General features: G+C 37.0%; 2 protein-coding genes and 1 pseudogene across 7 annotated transcripts in view; 2 read left to right on the forward strand and 1 right to left on the reverse strand.

The window, feature by feature from the left end:
- Positions 1–1,459, reverse strand: part of LOC109093498 (dynamin-1) — a 28,923-nt gene extending 27,464 nt beyond the window's left edge. For 4 of the 6 annotated variants that reach the window (XM_042756805.1, XM_042756807.1, XM_042756803.1 and 1 more), the window contains exon 1: positions 1,048–1,458. In XM_042756805.1, the coding sequence (XP_042612739.1) occupies positions 1,048–1,208 (161 nt within the window). In that variant the 5' untranslated portion in view covers positions 1,209–1,458. Of the gene's footprint in view, positions 1–1,047 lie in introns of all 6 variants that reach the window. The other 2 variants (XR_006160115.1, XM_042756808.1) reach the window with 1 other exon arrangement.
- Positions 1,460–3,498: 2,039 nt separating this feature from the next.
- On the forward strand, positions 3,499–6,284 carry LOC109092879 (annotated as a pseudogene).
- Positions 6,285–7,082: 798 nt separating this feature from the next.
- surf4l (surfeit 4, like) lies at positions 7,083–13,905 on the forward strand. Its single transcript, XM_019107247.2, has 6 exons — positions 7,083–7,310; positions 10,416–10,602; positions 10,690–10,766; positions 10,878–10,921; positions 11,017–11,203; positions 12,470–13,905. The coding sequence occupies exons 1-6, from the start codon at positions 7,263–7,265 to the stop codon at positions 12,734–12,736; spliced, it is 810 nt and encodes a 269-aa protein (XP_018962792.2). The 5' UTR covers positions 7,083–7,262; the 3' UTR covers positions 12,737–13,905.
- Positions 13,906–15,884: the final 1,979 nt, after the last annotated feature.

Here is a 15,884-nt window from a genome sequence, read left to right on the forward strand (position 1 = left end):
GCATTTTAATTATATTTCATAGTATAGCTGTTTTTTTATGCATCCATGATCAGATAAATGCAATCTTTGAGAACATAATACACTTCTTTCAAAAACATTTAGAAAACTTAACTACCTCAAACTTTTGGACAGTAGTGCACATCCACAGCAGAATTCACTTGTGTACCACCAACATTACGTTTAGTTATGAAAAATGGAATGGAATTAAATTTCAGTTTAAGCAAGAGTTGATCTGTCTTAGAGAATCATGTAAATGAATAGATATATATACAGTATAAATATAAAACACATGCAATTCATATTCTGTCATTTATTGAACCGAATGTTGTTCCAAACCTGTATAACTTGCTTCCATGGACCACAAAAGGCAAACTGACAGCCTCAGTCAACATTCACTTTCATTGCATTGACAAAAGATGTAATAAAATACGAGTTTGGAACAACGTGATGGTGAGTAGCCTAAATGATGACAAATTTTCATTTTGGATGACCTACCCCTTAAAGGATCAAATCGTGCCAATAACATTGCTTTCAACTTATGCATGAAATATGTGATTAGCTGTTATTCTAGTCTGTAAATTAAAAACATATCACACAATATTTCACAAAAAGAACATTTTTCTTCCTAATACATAAAGCTCGCTCCTATGATGCCCAAAAATGTTGGTGTAGGTATGACGGCCTCGCGAGAACACACACAAGTCAGCCATGAGCATCACTCTCTGTCACTCTTCTTCACGAGGCTACATCGAGAGACCGAGGCAAGGTTTGTGGGCTGCATGTCCCGCATTAATTAAATCATGGTAAAATAGCTTATTTTGTCAATTAAGGGACAATGCATTAGCCTACACATTCACCTGATTTAAGAGCTCATCAATGCCATGAATAACTAACTCGATAATCATAATAAATAAACATTGGTACGCATGCATTATAAGTGACTGCTGAATATGCTTATGTCCAGTGCTGAAGAGCAATTAATGATACATAAATACTGGATGTCACGATACAGAGTGATGCTGACCGTCACTGTCATCAGTCACTTACTTCCCAACGAAGTTCTCCAATACCGAGCTCTTCCCAGCACTCTGACCGCCGACCACTGCGATCTGAGGAAGGTCCAGGTTGGCATTTTGTCCGATGGCAGAGAAGGCGTCCTGCAATCGGTTTACCAGAGGAATCAAGTCCTCCATTCCCCGATTGCCCATCTTGTGGGATAAATAAAAGGCTCTATTTCACAGTGAATGAAAAACCGATGTAATCGACCCTGAACGGAGCCCTAATTGGCAGGCCCCGAAATATCTAAAAGCCGTCCCTTGCAGCGTTTCCTTCAGTTTTCCAGGCACCCTGGCGAATCGACATACGCCCTCCTCCCTACGCGCTGCTCCCTGCCTTCTCACCACCGCTATGAGATCTGCTGCTGGAGCGATGCGGTGATGAGCGCTGGATGCTGCATTACCTTCACCAGCCACTGGAGGCGCACTATGTAATTGGATGACCGTTCTTCATTCCAACGTTTTTGTATTAAATGTTCTTGTATTAAAAAAAAAAAAAAAAAACCTGACCAGCACTAAAATACAACACCATCAGGTATAGATCTGTTAATTTCATATTCGTAAAACCCCGAAGAAAATGAGAATTTTGCGTTCTATCGAGAGCGGATTTTACAAAAGCGTTTTTGGATCTGAAGTGTAAACTTAGAAGCCTACTTGAAGAGTGCGATGTCATACCGCAAACATGAATTTTAAACAACCGTTCTACCTACTGTAGCTAACAGGGGACATTCTCAGAACTTTCTCAGAATTTTCTCATTCTCAGAAGTTCTGAGACGTTAGCTCTCAAAGTTCTGAACAAACATTCCTCTAGTCAGAACGTTCATTTAAAGTTATCTGTTCTTTATTAAAGTTCCCAATACTTTAGTCCTATTTTTAACATTTTAGTTGGACATTCATCTAAGGTGGTTTCGCGAACATTCTTAAGTAACATATTCCCATGTTAACAAAATAATAAAATGGAACGTTCCCTTTAATGTTGTCTTTAACGTTCACATAACCAAGAAAAAAAAAAAGGTCACATTTGTAACGTCTCGCTATTAAAAAACCACTGACTATGACTTTTGCCAACATGAACTGCTAATTTGCTGCTTATTAATAGTTAGGAGGCTAAGGTAGTTGTTAAGTATTGGGTAGGATTAGGGATGTAGAATATGTCAGAATGCTTTATAAGTAGGCTACTAATAGGCATGCTAATAAGCAACTAGTTAATAGTGAGCATGGGTCCCTATACTAAAGTGTTACCAAACGTTTTTTAAACATTTATGTTCGGACAAAATTCAGAAACATTTTCATAACTTAATGGTAACGTTAGGACATATTTTTGTTGGCTAGGTAGTCCTATATATAACAATATGTACTGATGAATACTAGTGTTTAATAAATAAGAACAAATGAATAAGTAGTAGGCTATCTCTTAAGTTAGTACAGAACTGAACAACTGTTTTAGTCCGCAGCTTGCGTTACAAAACCATTTTAGGATACAAAATCCCTCCACTTAGCAAGTTTTACGGATTAGCTAAATGTTATTGCCTTACAGTTTGGGGTGTATGGTGATAGTGACCTGCTGACTGTGCATCATCTCTAGCGTAATACTCTCTGATGACTTTTATTGCAGGTTTTCAGTACAAATACAATAATTTTAGTATTTTTGAGTAAGTAAAAGACAATTCTCTTGATAAATAAATTCTTCTTCCGAGCCTGAAGATGTCGCATTCGAGTTAATTGTCCGTAACCTCCACACCACAGCACCAGAGGAAGAGTCATATACCATAAGCACTGACTTTTTCATATGTAAAGGTGTTTTTTTTTTTTGTTTTTTTTTTTTGTTTTTTTTGGTCAAATTCAGTAATGTTGTTTTAAACACAGATCAGGCTGTCCAAAGTAGCTTAACACCTCTGAGGTCTTTAACTTTAAATGAATATAATCTAACGGAGTATTTCTGCTAAAATCATAGAAGGCTGTCAGAAATATGCTCTGGCCAAGCTCAACCTTTAAACTGTATTATTGCTCATCTGTTTACACAGTGGCAAAATTAACATGATTACTAAAAATCCCATCTCGAAATAACTTCCAATTTCCAACTAACTAATATTGTTTTCTTCTAATATTGTCCAGTTGAAAATGTTAATATGTCCAATATTATTATTTATATTGCATTATATACTGTTTTATATATCCACCTTATGAGTTAGATGACTTATTTATAACCATATCCAGTTGTTATTTAACAAACCCTTGTGTTTATCCTCTGATCATTGGCTTTTAGTTTTTGCTTTTTTTTATTCTCTTTTCTGAATTATTATAGATGATAATAATTCAGTCACATTAAGTGGGCATCAAGAGTGTTTTTGGAGGGAGGCATCAGGCAGTCTATTAAGAGACCACTGCATGAACTTTGCAACTTTGAATGTTTATTGTCGTCTTTTTAAAGATTTTTACCCGTATGAGGGTAGGTAAATTATTTATATATTCAGGAATTAATTTAATATATTATACCTTGCGTCATTTTAGTGCAGTCCAATTTTTACTAAAACGTTCTCTCTTTTTGATTCTATCTCTAGACCGTTATCAGGTTAGATGCTTGCCTTTTGCAAAGCAAAAAATGAGGCTCTGAGGGATAGACTCACCCAGGGATAGATAGTTTCACTTTATTTTCTTTTTTCTTTTTTATTGAAGAAAGAAAGAGAAGTGCGAAACATGAGTACTGTAATCAACAAACGAGACAAACAAATACGGAGACATGGGAAAAATAGGTGAGTACACACTAAACACTTTGAGGAGATGTTTCTATACTTAAACTAGACTATAAACCAGTGGTATATTCATTAAAAAAATGTGTTTTGTTAAATTCTATGTAAAGATCCTCAATGCACAAATTGTGTGTTCGTTCTCATACACTAAATTATCACACATTAGGTACTGTTGGACAAATTCATTCTTCAGTCCCAGAACAAGGAGAGCCTCCTTTGAAAAAACAGAGTTCAAAGGTCAATAAATGGAATATTAAAGCAGACAGACTGAAATGAATCAGTGCAGTGTTTGTGTTTCATGTGACATACTCACAAAAATTCACTGCCTCATTTGGACAGACCGAATAAACTGGTTGAAGAGTCTGCAAATGGAGATAAGATGCAGCAGCCACCAAAAGCAAACTCAGCAAGCATTTCAGACCAAGAAGGTATTTGGTGACTGTACGGCATTCTGTGTTTGTCTCTTTAGCCTCAGGCGAACTACACACCGACTGAGAAAATGTCACACTGTGTGTTTACTTTTGAATTACTATACTGCTGTCAAACTCTAGATCTACAAAAATTTTACATATTATGTACCCTTGTGTTGTTGAAATAGAAATAGAAAGTTAAAAAAAAAAAAAATCATAAAGTTTTTTGTAACAATGTAAAGGTCTTTACAGTCACCTTTGATGATTTTCATGCATTCTTGCTGAAGACTTTATTTTTTAAAAATCGTACTGACCCCAAATGTACAGTAATTTGTTAGTGTAGTGTATGTAAGTCACATTAAAAAAAATAAAATATGAAGTATTCCATCATTGCACATCGACAAAAGAAAATGACAACACAAGAACACAGCTGTTTTCTGCTCTGTAACAGAGAGAGGAGGATGGGTCATCAGCGATGGTGTCCAACCTGCCAGTGTCATTTTTTTGGAGACCTCATCGAGCACAGACGAACTAAGAGACACAAGGTGATCTCAACGTTAACAAAAATACCACCAAATCTAATCACTACAGAAATATCCACATGTACTGTACTTGAGGAGCAGCATTTGAACCACTAACTATATGAAAATGCTATGTCTTGTCTCCTCATTAGATGGCAAAAGTGTCCTCAAGACCTTTCTGTACCCTGTGTGAGTGCCACTTTAGGACTCCTCGCAAGTTTGTTAAGCATATGAAGTCTCCTGAGCACAAACAGAGGGCTGAGGAGGTCTGTGTGGGTATTTCATATATATAAATGCAAAATGTATAAAATGACATCAGTAAAACTCATTTTTTTCAATATTTGTTGCAGTTAAGAAATGAGGGTGGCCCAGGGGTTATGGCGGACCTCATAACTGTGGATGCTATTGGCTGCTTTGAAGGGGAAGATGATTATGAGGAGGATAGAAATGAAGAAGAGATTGCAGTGTTTGAGAAGGTTAGTTGCATGACATCTTGTGCTTTTCTAAATTTGAGTTTCTTTTGGAGTTTTTTACTTTAATTTTGTTCATAGCACCAACCTCATATCTAAAATGGCACTTAAACAGAAGGATCATACAGATTACTGAATCACAACCAGACACACATTATGGTGAGTGCTGGGCTTCAACCACTTCTCTAGATAGTAAATTAATCTGACAGATCCGACTGCTTTCTGACCCTCAGGCACTAGTTTTGTGATCCCTGTCGCTGGTTTCCTCTGTAAGCTGTGTCATAAATTCTACCACTTTGAGTCTTCTGCAAAGGAAACTCACTGTAGATCTCTTATGCACTTCCAGAACTTACAGGTAAGGAAAAAAGAGGGAATTTGGCATTAGAATTTAGTGGTATATATGGTATCTACAGTTATTCCTTAATGTGTTTGCCATTTAAGAGGCTCTGTATGATGGACAGATCAGATGATCCGTTGAGTGTAATGTGACTGAAACTATATCACTACTGAGAAATATGTCTGTGTAAATAAGTTTTTAAACAAACAAATAAAATAAAATTGTTCAGAAAAGTTCATTCAATGCAAAATGCTCAGATTTGTATTTGATTTTCCGAAGCACAATACCTTGAAGATGCAAAAAAAGGCACCTCAGGATGACTGTGAGAGTGATGTGTCATGTAGCAGCCCACTGAGTGACCCTCGAGGCCTGGAGCTCACGGCTTCCTGTGCCAGTGACAGCAGCCAACCAGATCTCAACAGACCACACGTCAATTTCTCAAGAGAGTGCTTACACTTGAGAAAGCCTAAGCCATCTAAAAGACCTCACAAATCCACCAAATAAAATGCTCACCTCCCAAATCCAAGTTAATATGTACTCCATGCTCAAAAAAGTCACACTACCAAGAAAGCAATAGGCCTGACTCAAGTGTTGCACAGAGAATCTGCATCCAGTGAAAAAGAAAAGACATCCTGTGACCCTGTGCATTACTCAGAAGAGCAAGAAAATATGAGCTCAGCACGCACACGCAGTTTGTGTCATGCATCACAGTTAAACTCAGAGGAGAACACAGTCGACTGAGCTTAAAGTGATCAAATAAAAAATAATCTTCATGTTCATAGGAGTTCATCAAGTGTTTCTGTGAAATCTGTGAAGGAAAACATTAAAGTAATACTACTTAAAAAGGAAAATAAATGTTGATTTAAATACATAAACATTGTAAATCTAGTTTCCTTTTATTAAATTGCATTTTATATATAATTATAAATAATAATAATCATAATTGTTGAACAGCAATTTTTTACAGCATTTTTTAAATCTAGGTTGGTGTTGTTAAATGAACTGTAATTAATTGTTAATTCTTGTTCATCATTATACATTATTGTTAATACATATTAACTTAATTTAAGCTATGTTTCAGTCACCTCCATTTAACATCAGTTGGGAAAAACATTAATATCCACAATTTATGTCCAAAAGTAGAACATATTTCTTGGTTAAAAATGAACAGATCTTGTGTCCATTTTTCCTTTTCTTTCTTTAATCATAAGAAAATTGTCTAATATTATAGACCAGTAGTAATAGATATAAAAATATATAAATACAGGACTAATACTTCCATATACGATTTTGAAAAAGTTGTGGACATTCTGAATCTGGGTATAATCTCCCTCATAACCCCAATCTGGAATATTTGGTGACATACATTGTGGTTACAATTTTTTTTTCTCTCAATATATTTATTTATTTGCAAAGTTGTTAGCAAGTGGACAGTCTATGAAAATGTATGTCATTACAAACTGAGAGTAGACTAGACATCATAGCCCGTCGTTAGTACACGTGGCATGCAGATACATGTGTGTCCTACAGGGGGCGACAGAACGACCTGCAGGGCATTATGGGGCGGAGATGGCATTCTAGTACACACACGGACGACGGCAAAGCAAGGCTAGTACGAGACCTGGAACACACCTGCGAGTGGACATAGATATCCATTAAAAGCACACAACCAAGCAAAGGAGTCCTGCAGACGGGAATCGGCTCTCGGATTTCGGTGTCATGGCTCAGAATGATCTGATGAGCAGCGCGGAGGACGTGGCGGATCAGGTGAGAGAACAGTAGGCCCCGCCAGCCACGGAGACCACACTTCTTTACTAAACAAACGCTTTCTAAGTTCAGGAAAGTCCATGTTTGCGTGTATAGTTCGGCTCATGTTTGCTTGGCTGCAAATCATGTTTGTGTATTAACTAACGTAACTAGTCTAGTGACTAGAAAGATGGAAGGGCCGAAGTACTAGCGATAAGATTGTGTGTGTGTACATATTTATATATTCTAGTTTAGTGAACCTACCTTATGCTTTCAAGGGCGGCTTTCGAGTACTGATATATGACTGTTTGACAAATATTCATACATACTCTATTTTTGTGAATCCAAAATGTTTGAATAGCATGCAAACTTTATCCTTGAATCATTTTTATCAGTGCATTCAAACATCTGTTCATATGATGAAGCAAGAGGGTATGTTACTCATAAAATAGTCATCTTAAGATGACTGATTAGGAAAAGATGAGATTTTGTTGCCCATATGCAATAGGAAATCGACAGCAGGACATTAATGCATTTTTATGTTGTTTACGCTGCAGGATATGCATGATTTGCAGGATTGATGGATGGATGTGTGTGTGGCTCGTTTTCATGCTGTGTCGTTTCTGTTTAATTTGGGCTTAATAGTAGAAATTAACTTTAAGAATATGTCATGATTGTATGGGTGTATGATGGAGTTGTGAATGTTCACAAGAATGTACCAGTTTTGGTGTTTTCAAGGCCACCAGTGTTGTCATCATCTCAGCATATTTATTTATAATTTTGATTAACTTAAACCCCTTCCAATGACAGCTAATTTTATTGTAATTTTTTTAAGTCTAGTTTTGTCACTCGGCAACAATATCAAAAATCACATATTTGTTCATACAACTCTCATTCAGCAATCCTGCATTTTTTTTTTTTTTGCATGTAGCAGAAGGCAAAATCTGTACTCTTTGACAAGTCAAACATCCTCCAGGCACACAGACTACGAGTAAAGTGTTGACAGACAGGCAGACAGTGGCCCTGAGGTCTCTTCCCATTCATTTAGTCTTGCTTGGTACTTGTTGAATGCTTATTGGCCCGTTTTCTTCTTAGTGCTGATGTGGATCGTACAGGGGCGGGGCTTAGCAGAGGCTTAGCAGAGGCCAGCTCGCATCAGAGTGTTGAGTTATAAAATCCTGTCATGAATAGGCAGATTATATACATTTTAGTAATCCTACAATCTGATCATTTTTGATCACAAATAACAGAATTCTATAATTTTACCATTGTCTATTAAAAGCATATTATTAATTCTTACTTTTCTTACTTTATTCAACAAGCTAGCTCATGTTACAGGTTAAGCAGTGAGCATTAAATATCCTGTAATCTTCCTGGAAGTGTAAATTGCAGTGTCTTTATCCATCTCCATCTTCTGTTCATTTCCTTTTGCAGGAGGAAGTGGGAAAATTGATAACTAGCACAGCACAGTGATATTCAAATGCTGGAGACGTAGCCCTTGTGCTCATGAGTCATCAGTTGCAAATGGATGTGCTTTTGGCCACCTGTTCTCTAATATTGACTGAAATTGTGGGGAAAGGGAAAAGGGTCATTGGAGCTCAGAGGTTAAAAATTAAGCAGCATTCATTTGAAGAGCTGCTTCAGCGCTTACTTTTTTACTTACTTTTATGTTGACTTAAATTACTAGGCTATTCAAAATATATATATATTTTTATATGTATTTGAAATAAGTCTCTAATGCTCATCAGGGACCCATTTATTTGAACAAAAGTACAGTAAAATAGTTAAGTTTTTATTGCAGTTTAAAATAACTGTTTTCTATTTTAACATATTTTAAAATGTAATTTATTCGTGTGATGGCAAAGCTGAATTTTCTTCTTCATTACTCCAGTCTTCAGTGTCACATGATCCTTTAGAAATCATTCTAATATGTTGATTTGATGCTCAAGGAACATTTCTTAATATTATCAGTGTTGAAATTTAGGGGTGTGCCAATCCGATACTTCATATCGGTATCGACTCCGATACTGCACGGTCGCGGTATCTTTCAGAAGAGATCGATCCAAATCCGATATTGTATGTATACTGTTCTGTTACTGTTAAGCCCCACAAAAGGCAGAAGCACATTATAAAGCACCATAAAGTTTTCGTGCACTATATTTCAAGTGTTCCGAAGTCATTCCATAGTTTAAAGTGAAGTACGGATGAATATTTAATTTGTTAAATTCAAGTTCACATAAACTGTTCTCTCCGCTGCGGCTGTCTGTCATCCTCCATTCAGCGTTCAAACTGTGCGTCGCATTCGGTTATGACAGTCAAGACGATTAAACTCTCCAATATGATTCAGTGTTCTTGATATATACTTGATCTGTAGATAAAGATCCAGATACAGAGCCGTAGTTCACCGACAAGCTACACAATATTGCGTTCATAATCTCAGGCGATTCATCGCTGATAATGAACGTGATATTGCGTAGCTTGTCAGTGAACTACGGCTCTTTGTAGTAAATGCCGCTCCATCTGAAAGCACGTGCTGGAGATTTACTACTAATCACAGAACCAGCTGAATATAAAAATAAAAAAATAAACATTACCCAAAAACCCAAAAATAGCATTGTCTAAAATATAAATCATTTGTAACATTATGAATGTCTTTACAGTCAATTTTAATCAATTTAATGCATCATTGCTGAATAAGGAGGATTGCAGAATGACATTTGAATGAACAGAAATGTGATTTTTAACTATGATTAAAAAAAAAAAAAAAGATAACATTAATATGCCACTGATTATAAAGATAGCTGTCATTGGCTGGGGTTTAAGTTAATCAACTTACTAAAATAAGATTGAAAATTAGGCCATAAAAAAAATAAGCTGAGATGATGATGGCACTGATGGCCTTGTTTCGGCCTTGAAAACACCAAAGCTGGTGCAACATTCACAAGTTGTCCCAAGGTGTTTTGAATGGTAATGTATCTTAACAAGGTCCTTTACACTGTGCCTTTTCTGCTATAAAATAGATACTTTCAGAATGACATTACATGTTTATTATTATTTGTGTTTACTGAGGCAAGCATTACCTAAATTAGGGGATTTTCATATCTTTGTCTTTTCATTCATTTCTAGTTCCTTCGAGTGACGAAGCAGTACCTGCCCCACATAGCGCGTCTCTGTCTGATTAGCACGTTCCTGGAGGACGGCATTCGCATGTGGTTCCAGTGGAGCGATCAGAAAGAATATATTGAGACGACCTGGGGATGTGGCTTCTTCCTGGCCACACTGTTCGTTTTAATCAACTTACTCGGACAGCTGGGTAAGAAGATTGTTCAGCGCAAATGTCTCTGGCAACTTGGAACATCTTCAGATTTTTATATGGAATGTTTTATTATGTGTTTAACAGGTGGTTGTATACTGATCCTGAGCAGGAATTTTGTGCAGTATGCCTGCTTCGGGTTATTCGGGATCATCGCCTTACAGGTGTGAGCATTCTGTTTGTGTTCTTCAAGATTGTAATTAGAGCTTATCTTTGGATAGGACTATAATTGAGTTAAACTGTGTAATTACAGTCCTGATCTTTATCTGTTTCAGACTGTTGCCTATAGCATTCTTTGGGACCCCAAGTTTTTGATGAGGTAAGTTCTTTGCAGGATAAACCAGGATTGAGTAGATCATCCTGTGTTTTGTGCTCTGGTCTTGTCATTCTTGGCTCCTCTCGCCTGTGTTTCAGGAATCTGGCTCTGGGTGGAGGGCTGCTGCTGCTGCTTGCAGAGTCGCGCTCTGAGGGCAGGAGTATGTTTGCTGGGGTTCCTACTATGAGAGAGAGCTCTCCGAAGCAGTACATGCAGCTGGGTGGCAGAGTCCTGCTGGTGCTTATGTTTATGACACTGCTGCACTTTGACACAAGCTTCCTCTCGGTGAGCAAATATCCTCAGAGAATATCCTGTTTTAGGATTCAGAATCTTTAGGATTAAGATTTTTCTTTTGTGACATCATTTTGACATCAACTTAGAACTGAATTTAAGACTTCAATCAGCCCTGTTTACATATATGACTGAATGTGGAGACTCATTATCGTTTATTGTTGGCCTTTTCTGGCTTTATTAATGTGCTCATAAACCACATCTTATGACTTGGCAGAAGGTTTAAAAGTTTATTACACAGGGTTCAGTTGTTTCTGTGCTTCAGGCTCGCAATCATACAGATGATGTTGTGATTGTGGTGCTCAGGATGTGGTTTGGTGGTGGAGTTTTTGTGTCGACTTCATCAAGATGTAGCCTGAAACGCACAGTTTATGTTCTGTTTATCTATATAAATTTTGTATTATAATAGAAAGGACAGTCCGACTGCTCAGAGTTTGTAAACATGCAGGCTATAAAGGCAAGACCATTACCAGCACTGATGTCCAACACTGTCACAGTCTGTTCTGATAGTCATGGACAGCAAGGACAAAATGTTAAGATCATTCAGTTGTACATTAAGGCCTGTTCACACCAAGGATGATAACTATAAAGATAGCGATAAAGATCTAATTTTAAAAATCGTTCTCAATATTAAAGAATAGCAGAGTCCACACCACAACTATAACGATAAAGGCACAGAGAAACGATATCGTTGGAATCACTTTCAGACCAATTTTTCCAATTTTTGCTTACCAATGCTGTATTTATTTGATTAAAAAAAATACAGTAAAAACAGCAATATTGTATAAAATGTTCAAAAGAACAGCATTTATTTGTAATGTTAAAACTGTTGTAACATTGTGAATGTCTTTACAGTCATTTTTGAGCGTTTCAATGCATCCTTGCTGAAACAAAGCATTACATTTATTTAAAAAAAAATTACTAATTCAAAAATTTTGAACGGAAGTGTTTTTGGAATCCAAACATTGATCATTTGCTGTATTGTTTTGCCTATCCAATTCGCAACGGTAATAATAATTTTAGTGTTTAAATGAATGATTTTTAATGTGAAATCTGGGCTCAAAATCCAGCTTCATTTACCAGAAACATTTGAAGATGTGCCTTCACCGTTATGATCAGCCCTTTCACCACTAGAGGGCAGACAGGACCATTTTCTGTTGCATTTCTGTAGTTTCAAATCCTGCTTCCTGTGTCACAGTTTCACAGTAGTGTCATGTCTCACTGACTTCCTTGTTCTTAAGTATCTGTGTTTGGTTTTAGATCTTGCAGAACCTGGTGGGCACAGCACTTATTGTCCTGGTGGCAGTCGGTTTCAAGACTAAACTAGCCGCCCTAACCCTGGTTATCTGGCTGCTGGCTATCAACGTGTATTTCAACGCTTTCTGGACCATACCAGCCTATAAGCCCATGCACGACTTCCTCAAGTACGACTTCTTCCAGACCACGTCGGTGATCGGAGGCCTTCTGCTGGTAGTAGCACTAGGTCCAGGTGGGGTCTCCATGGATGAGAAGAAGAAAGAGTGGTGAGACAGGACTGAACTCAAACGGCTCACTCGCTCACTCAGTAGCTTGCTCTTTGGCAACAGCTTTCACAGAAAGCAGGTGCACTACTTAGGGAGGAAAGAGCCAATTGAGACGTGGCCTCACAAACACCCCAGGACCGACAGAACGACCCGTTCTCCAAATCTCATGCACTGTCTGTAATTTCATCTTGCGTGCTTACTGAATTATTTCTACCAGCACTTTTAGACATGTTAGTTTATCATATTTATTTTCTAAGGTTCGGGTCAGATTCTGTTATTTGACAACCCCCTTGAAAATCTTAAACATCCGTGTCATAAAAGCTGCGACTATGCTGAACGAATAACAAATGAATCTCCTTTGCCATTTTTCTATACCTTTTTTTTTGTTTTGTTTCGGTGCCAATTGCAAGTCGGCAAACCAAAGACATAAGCTTCAGATATATACATCATTCTGCTTATATCTTCATTTAAGCCATTTAATTGATGTTAAAATTAATTTAAAGTAAAATGTCAGTCGTGTTACGTGTACTGTCTCTGGGCAGGACTTCAGCTGATATTGTTTCCGTGTTAATCTGCTGCACACTGGTTATGTTAAATGTTTTGATCTCTCCCCGTCAACAGGCCAAACAAGTTAAAGAAGATTTCACAAAGAGAGATTCTTATTCATAAATATATTATACCATTTAAATGTAGTAAAAGGTAAAGATGAAAAAGTTGAATGGCCATTGCATTCCATTCTGAAGCTCCACTGGCTTCTCATGTCCATGTAAGAAGCTGTTATTTTGTACGTGTGTTCGCTGTCTGTCGTCAGGTCACTTTGAAGTTTACAAAAAGTGAGTTATAGTGTTTCTCGAAACAAGCAGAGAATGAGATGACAATATTGTAACCCTGTGGTTTGTCAGGCTCAGTGTTTATCTTCTTTGTAAAAAAAATGAAATAACAGAAAAATAATGGTTTTCTAAGTGTTTAAAATATTTGTTTTGACATATAAAGGGAAAAGAAAACAATTTTGTGTTTTTTGTTTTGTTTTTTTTTGTAAGTAATCGACAATAAATCTGTAGTGATATTCAAAAAACAACCCTTTTGGTCTACATGACATGAAAACAGATGTATTGTCATTGATGCCGGTTGTCAACATAAACATAAATAAGTTTTGAGCTGTCATATTCAAAACGGTGGTCATCGTGTCAATGTCTCCCAAACCTACACCGCAAGCAGGAAGTCAAAAGACAACTTCCCCAAACATTCAAGCACATAAAATGAGAAGTGCACAGATTCTGTGTAACGTTAGGCCTAATCTTTACAGACTCATTAGCCAACATTGCTTGCTATGAGAATGCTTGACATATCATTAATGTACTACACTTATAAATATACTTTGGAATAGAGAAAATGGTTTTCAAGAAAGTCATTTTAAAATGGTTTTGTGTATCTGTCTGCAAATTCCTCCTTGAAAACCCCACCTAAAAACAATTGCCTATTGGTGTGGAAAGCCTCCTCATATGTGCATATAGGACTTTTATCTTCTTGAACGATTGTTAACCAAGAGAGCACTAATGAGCTGTTATTTCTAGAGAAAACGTGTTGATAGGCAGCGTTTTAATTTAAGTTTATGAGAAAAAAAAGTATACAAGAAGACCTTACAAGATCGATTCGCCACACAGAACTAACATTCAGTCCCAGTCGCAGATGGTAAATGTGATTTATTCCTGTTCACGCAATAATGTTGCTTTTTGCGAGAGAGGTGAAATCCCTACAACGTTTGTGTCAATGATTACATTAACTGCGGTTTGCTTTTCAGAAACTTGGTTACTTCATAAAGCAAGGTCGTCCATTCGTGAGATTGAGCAGTAGAGGGCGCTAAAGCCGTTTCTAATGGTTTATGAGACTTCAAGGCTACCAGTCGAGACAGTTGATATCATGATAGATTCAGAACTTACTCACTTATGTCCTCAAATAAGCTATTGCTAATCTATCAAGGTAAATGCTGTTGTATTTTTTTCCTTCGCTGTTTCTGTAAATTACATATTGTTTAAAAATGCATTAGTCAGTATTCATTCTGAAAGGGAAAGTTTAATCCAGTAATATGTCACATAAGATTATTTTAGGTAGTATCTATAAAATCAGACTTTCGGTGGAGTCCTATTGATACTTATTGTTTATTTATTTTTTATGATTGGTATGTTTTTCCTCCATGTATCTGCACTCGCTGTCACCCTTTGCTCCAGTGAATAAGTGTTAGGTTAGGCTAATGTTTTATGTTATGTGTCAGGTTATGTTAAGATGCTAGTCAGACATTTTTAATATCAGTTTCTAGCTTAAAGATTTGACTACCAAAAAAACTCTTAACATTTTTACTGTTATTAACCAGGTAAAAATGGGACAAGTTGTCACTAAAAACCAGTAGCACATATTAATGACAAGTTGTAGCTTATTAATGAACAATTTTAGGATAGGTTTTTCAGCAAAATTTAAAGAGTTATTATAGACCATTATGAAAAATGTCAAACAATTTATTATTATTTTTTTTCCATCAAATACTGCAATTTTTACATTTAGACCGGGCCTCTGGCAGTTGCTGTTTTCCCGTTATCTTTTTGAGTTCCTCCTACTTGAGCCCAACTCACTTCCTCAGCCTTTAGCCAAGCAGTAATTGCTCTGAAAAGGAAACAGTATTTATAAACAAATACTGCCTCCTTTTTTGGCCACAGTAGCATTAGTTTGAAAAGATGCTGTGAGTACAGCAAAGTTCAGCTGCAGGTCAATGGGGATACCTCAGGTTTACCATACAAACCCCATTCACAAGCCTCTAGTTAAAGATATAGACGGGGAGATGGAAGTATCCAGCTAGCTTTGCCGTTGGCATATTGAAGGGACTCGATGACTTTCCAGGAAATGTGGGAACGGTTAAAGATCAATGTAGCACTTAAAAAGAGTCAACCTCAGGCCACACTTTGAGTCCATCTCTGTGGGGTCAGTATTTTGAAGGATAAGGGTGACAAGGTCAGCCTTCAAGTCCCATCAAAAAGATGTTCTTCCCTCCATGGGCCTGTTCTCTTCCTCAGAAAGTGGCAGGAACACACAGATAATGATTTGTCACCAGAAGCGGCCCTGATAATTTCCAATTTCATGGGAGCCGGAGAAGAGGCCAG

This window comes from Cyprinus carpio, chromosome A5, assembly GCF_018340385.1.
Source record: "Cyprinus carpio isolate SPL01 chromosome A5, ASM1834038v1, whole genome shotgun sequence".
NCBI lineage: Eukaryota > Metazoa > Chordata > Actinopteri > Cypriniformes > Cyprinidae > Cyprinus > Cyprinus carpio.

Excerpts from the sequence above, each read along its gene's own strand:
- surf4l (XM_019107247.2), top strand. The coding sequence starts at position 7,263 with ATGGCTCAGAATGATCTGATGAGCAGCGCGGAGGACGTGGCGGATCAG. Across the intron at positions 10,767-10,877 it reads TCGGGATCATCGCCTTACAG|ACTGTTGCCTATAGCATTCT; the intron begins GTGTGAGCATTC and ends TATCTGTTTCAG. Across the intron at positions 10,922-11,016 it reads GACCCCAAGTTTTTGATGAG|GAATCTGGCTCTGGGTGGAG; the intron begins GTAAGTTCTTTG and ends CCTGTGTTTCAG.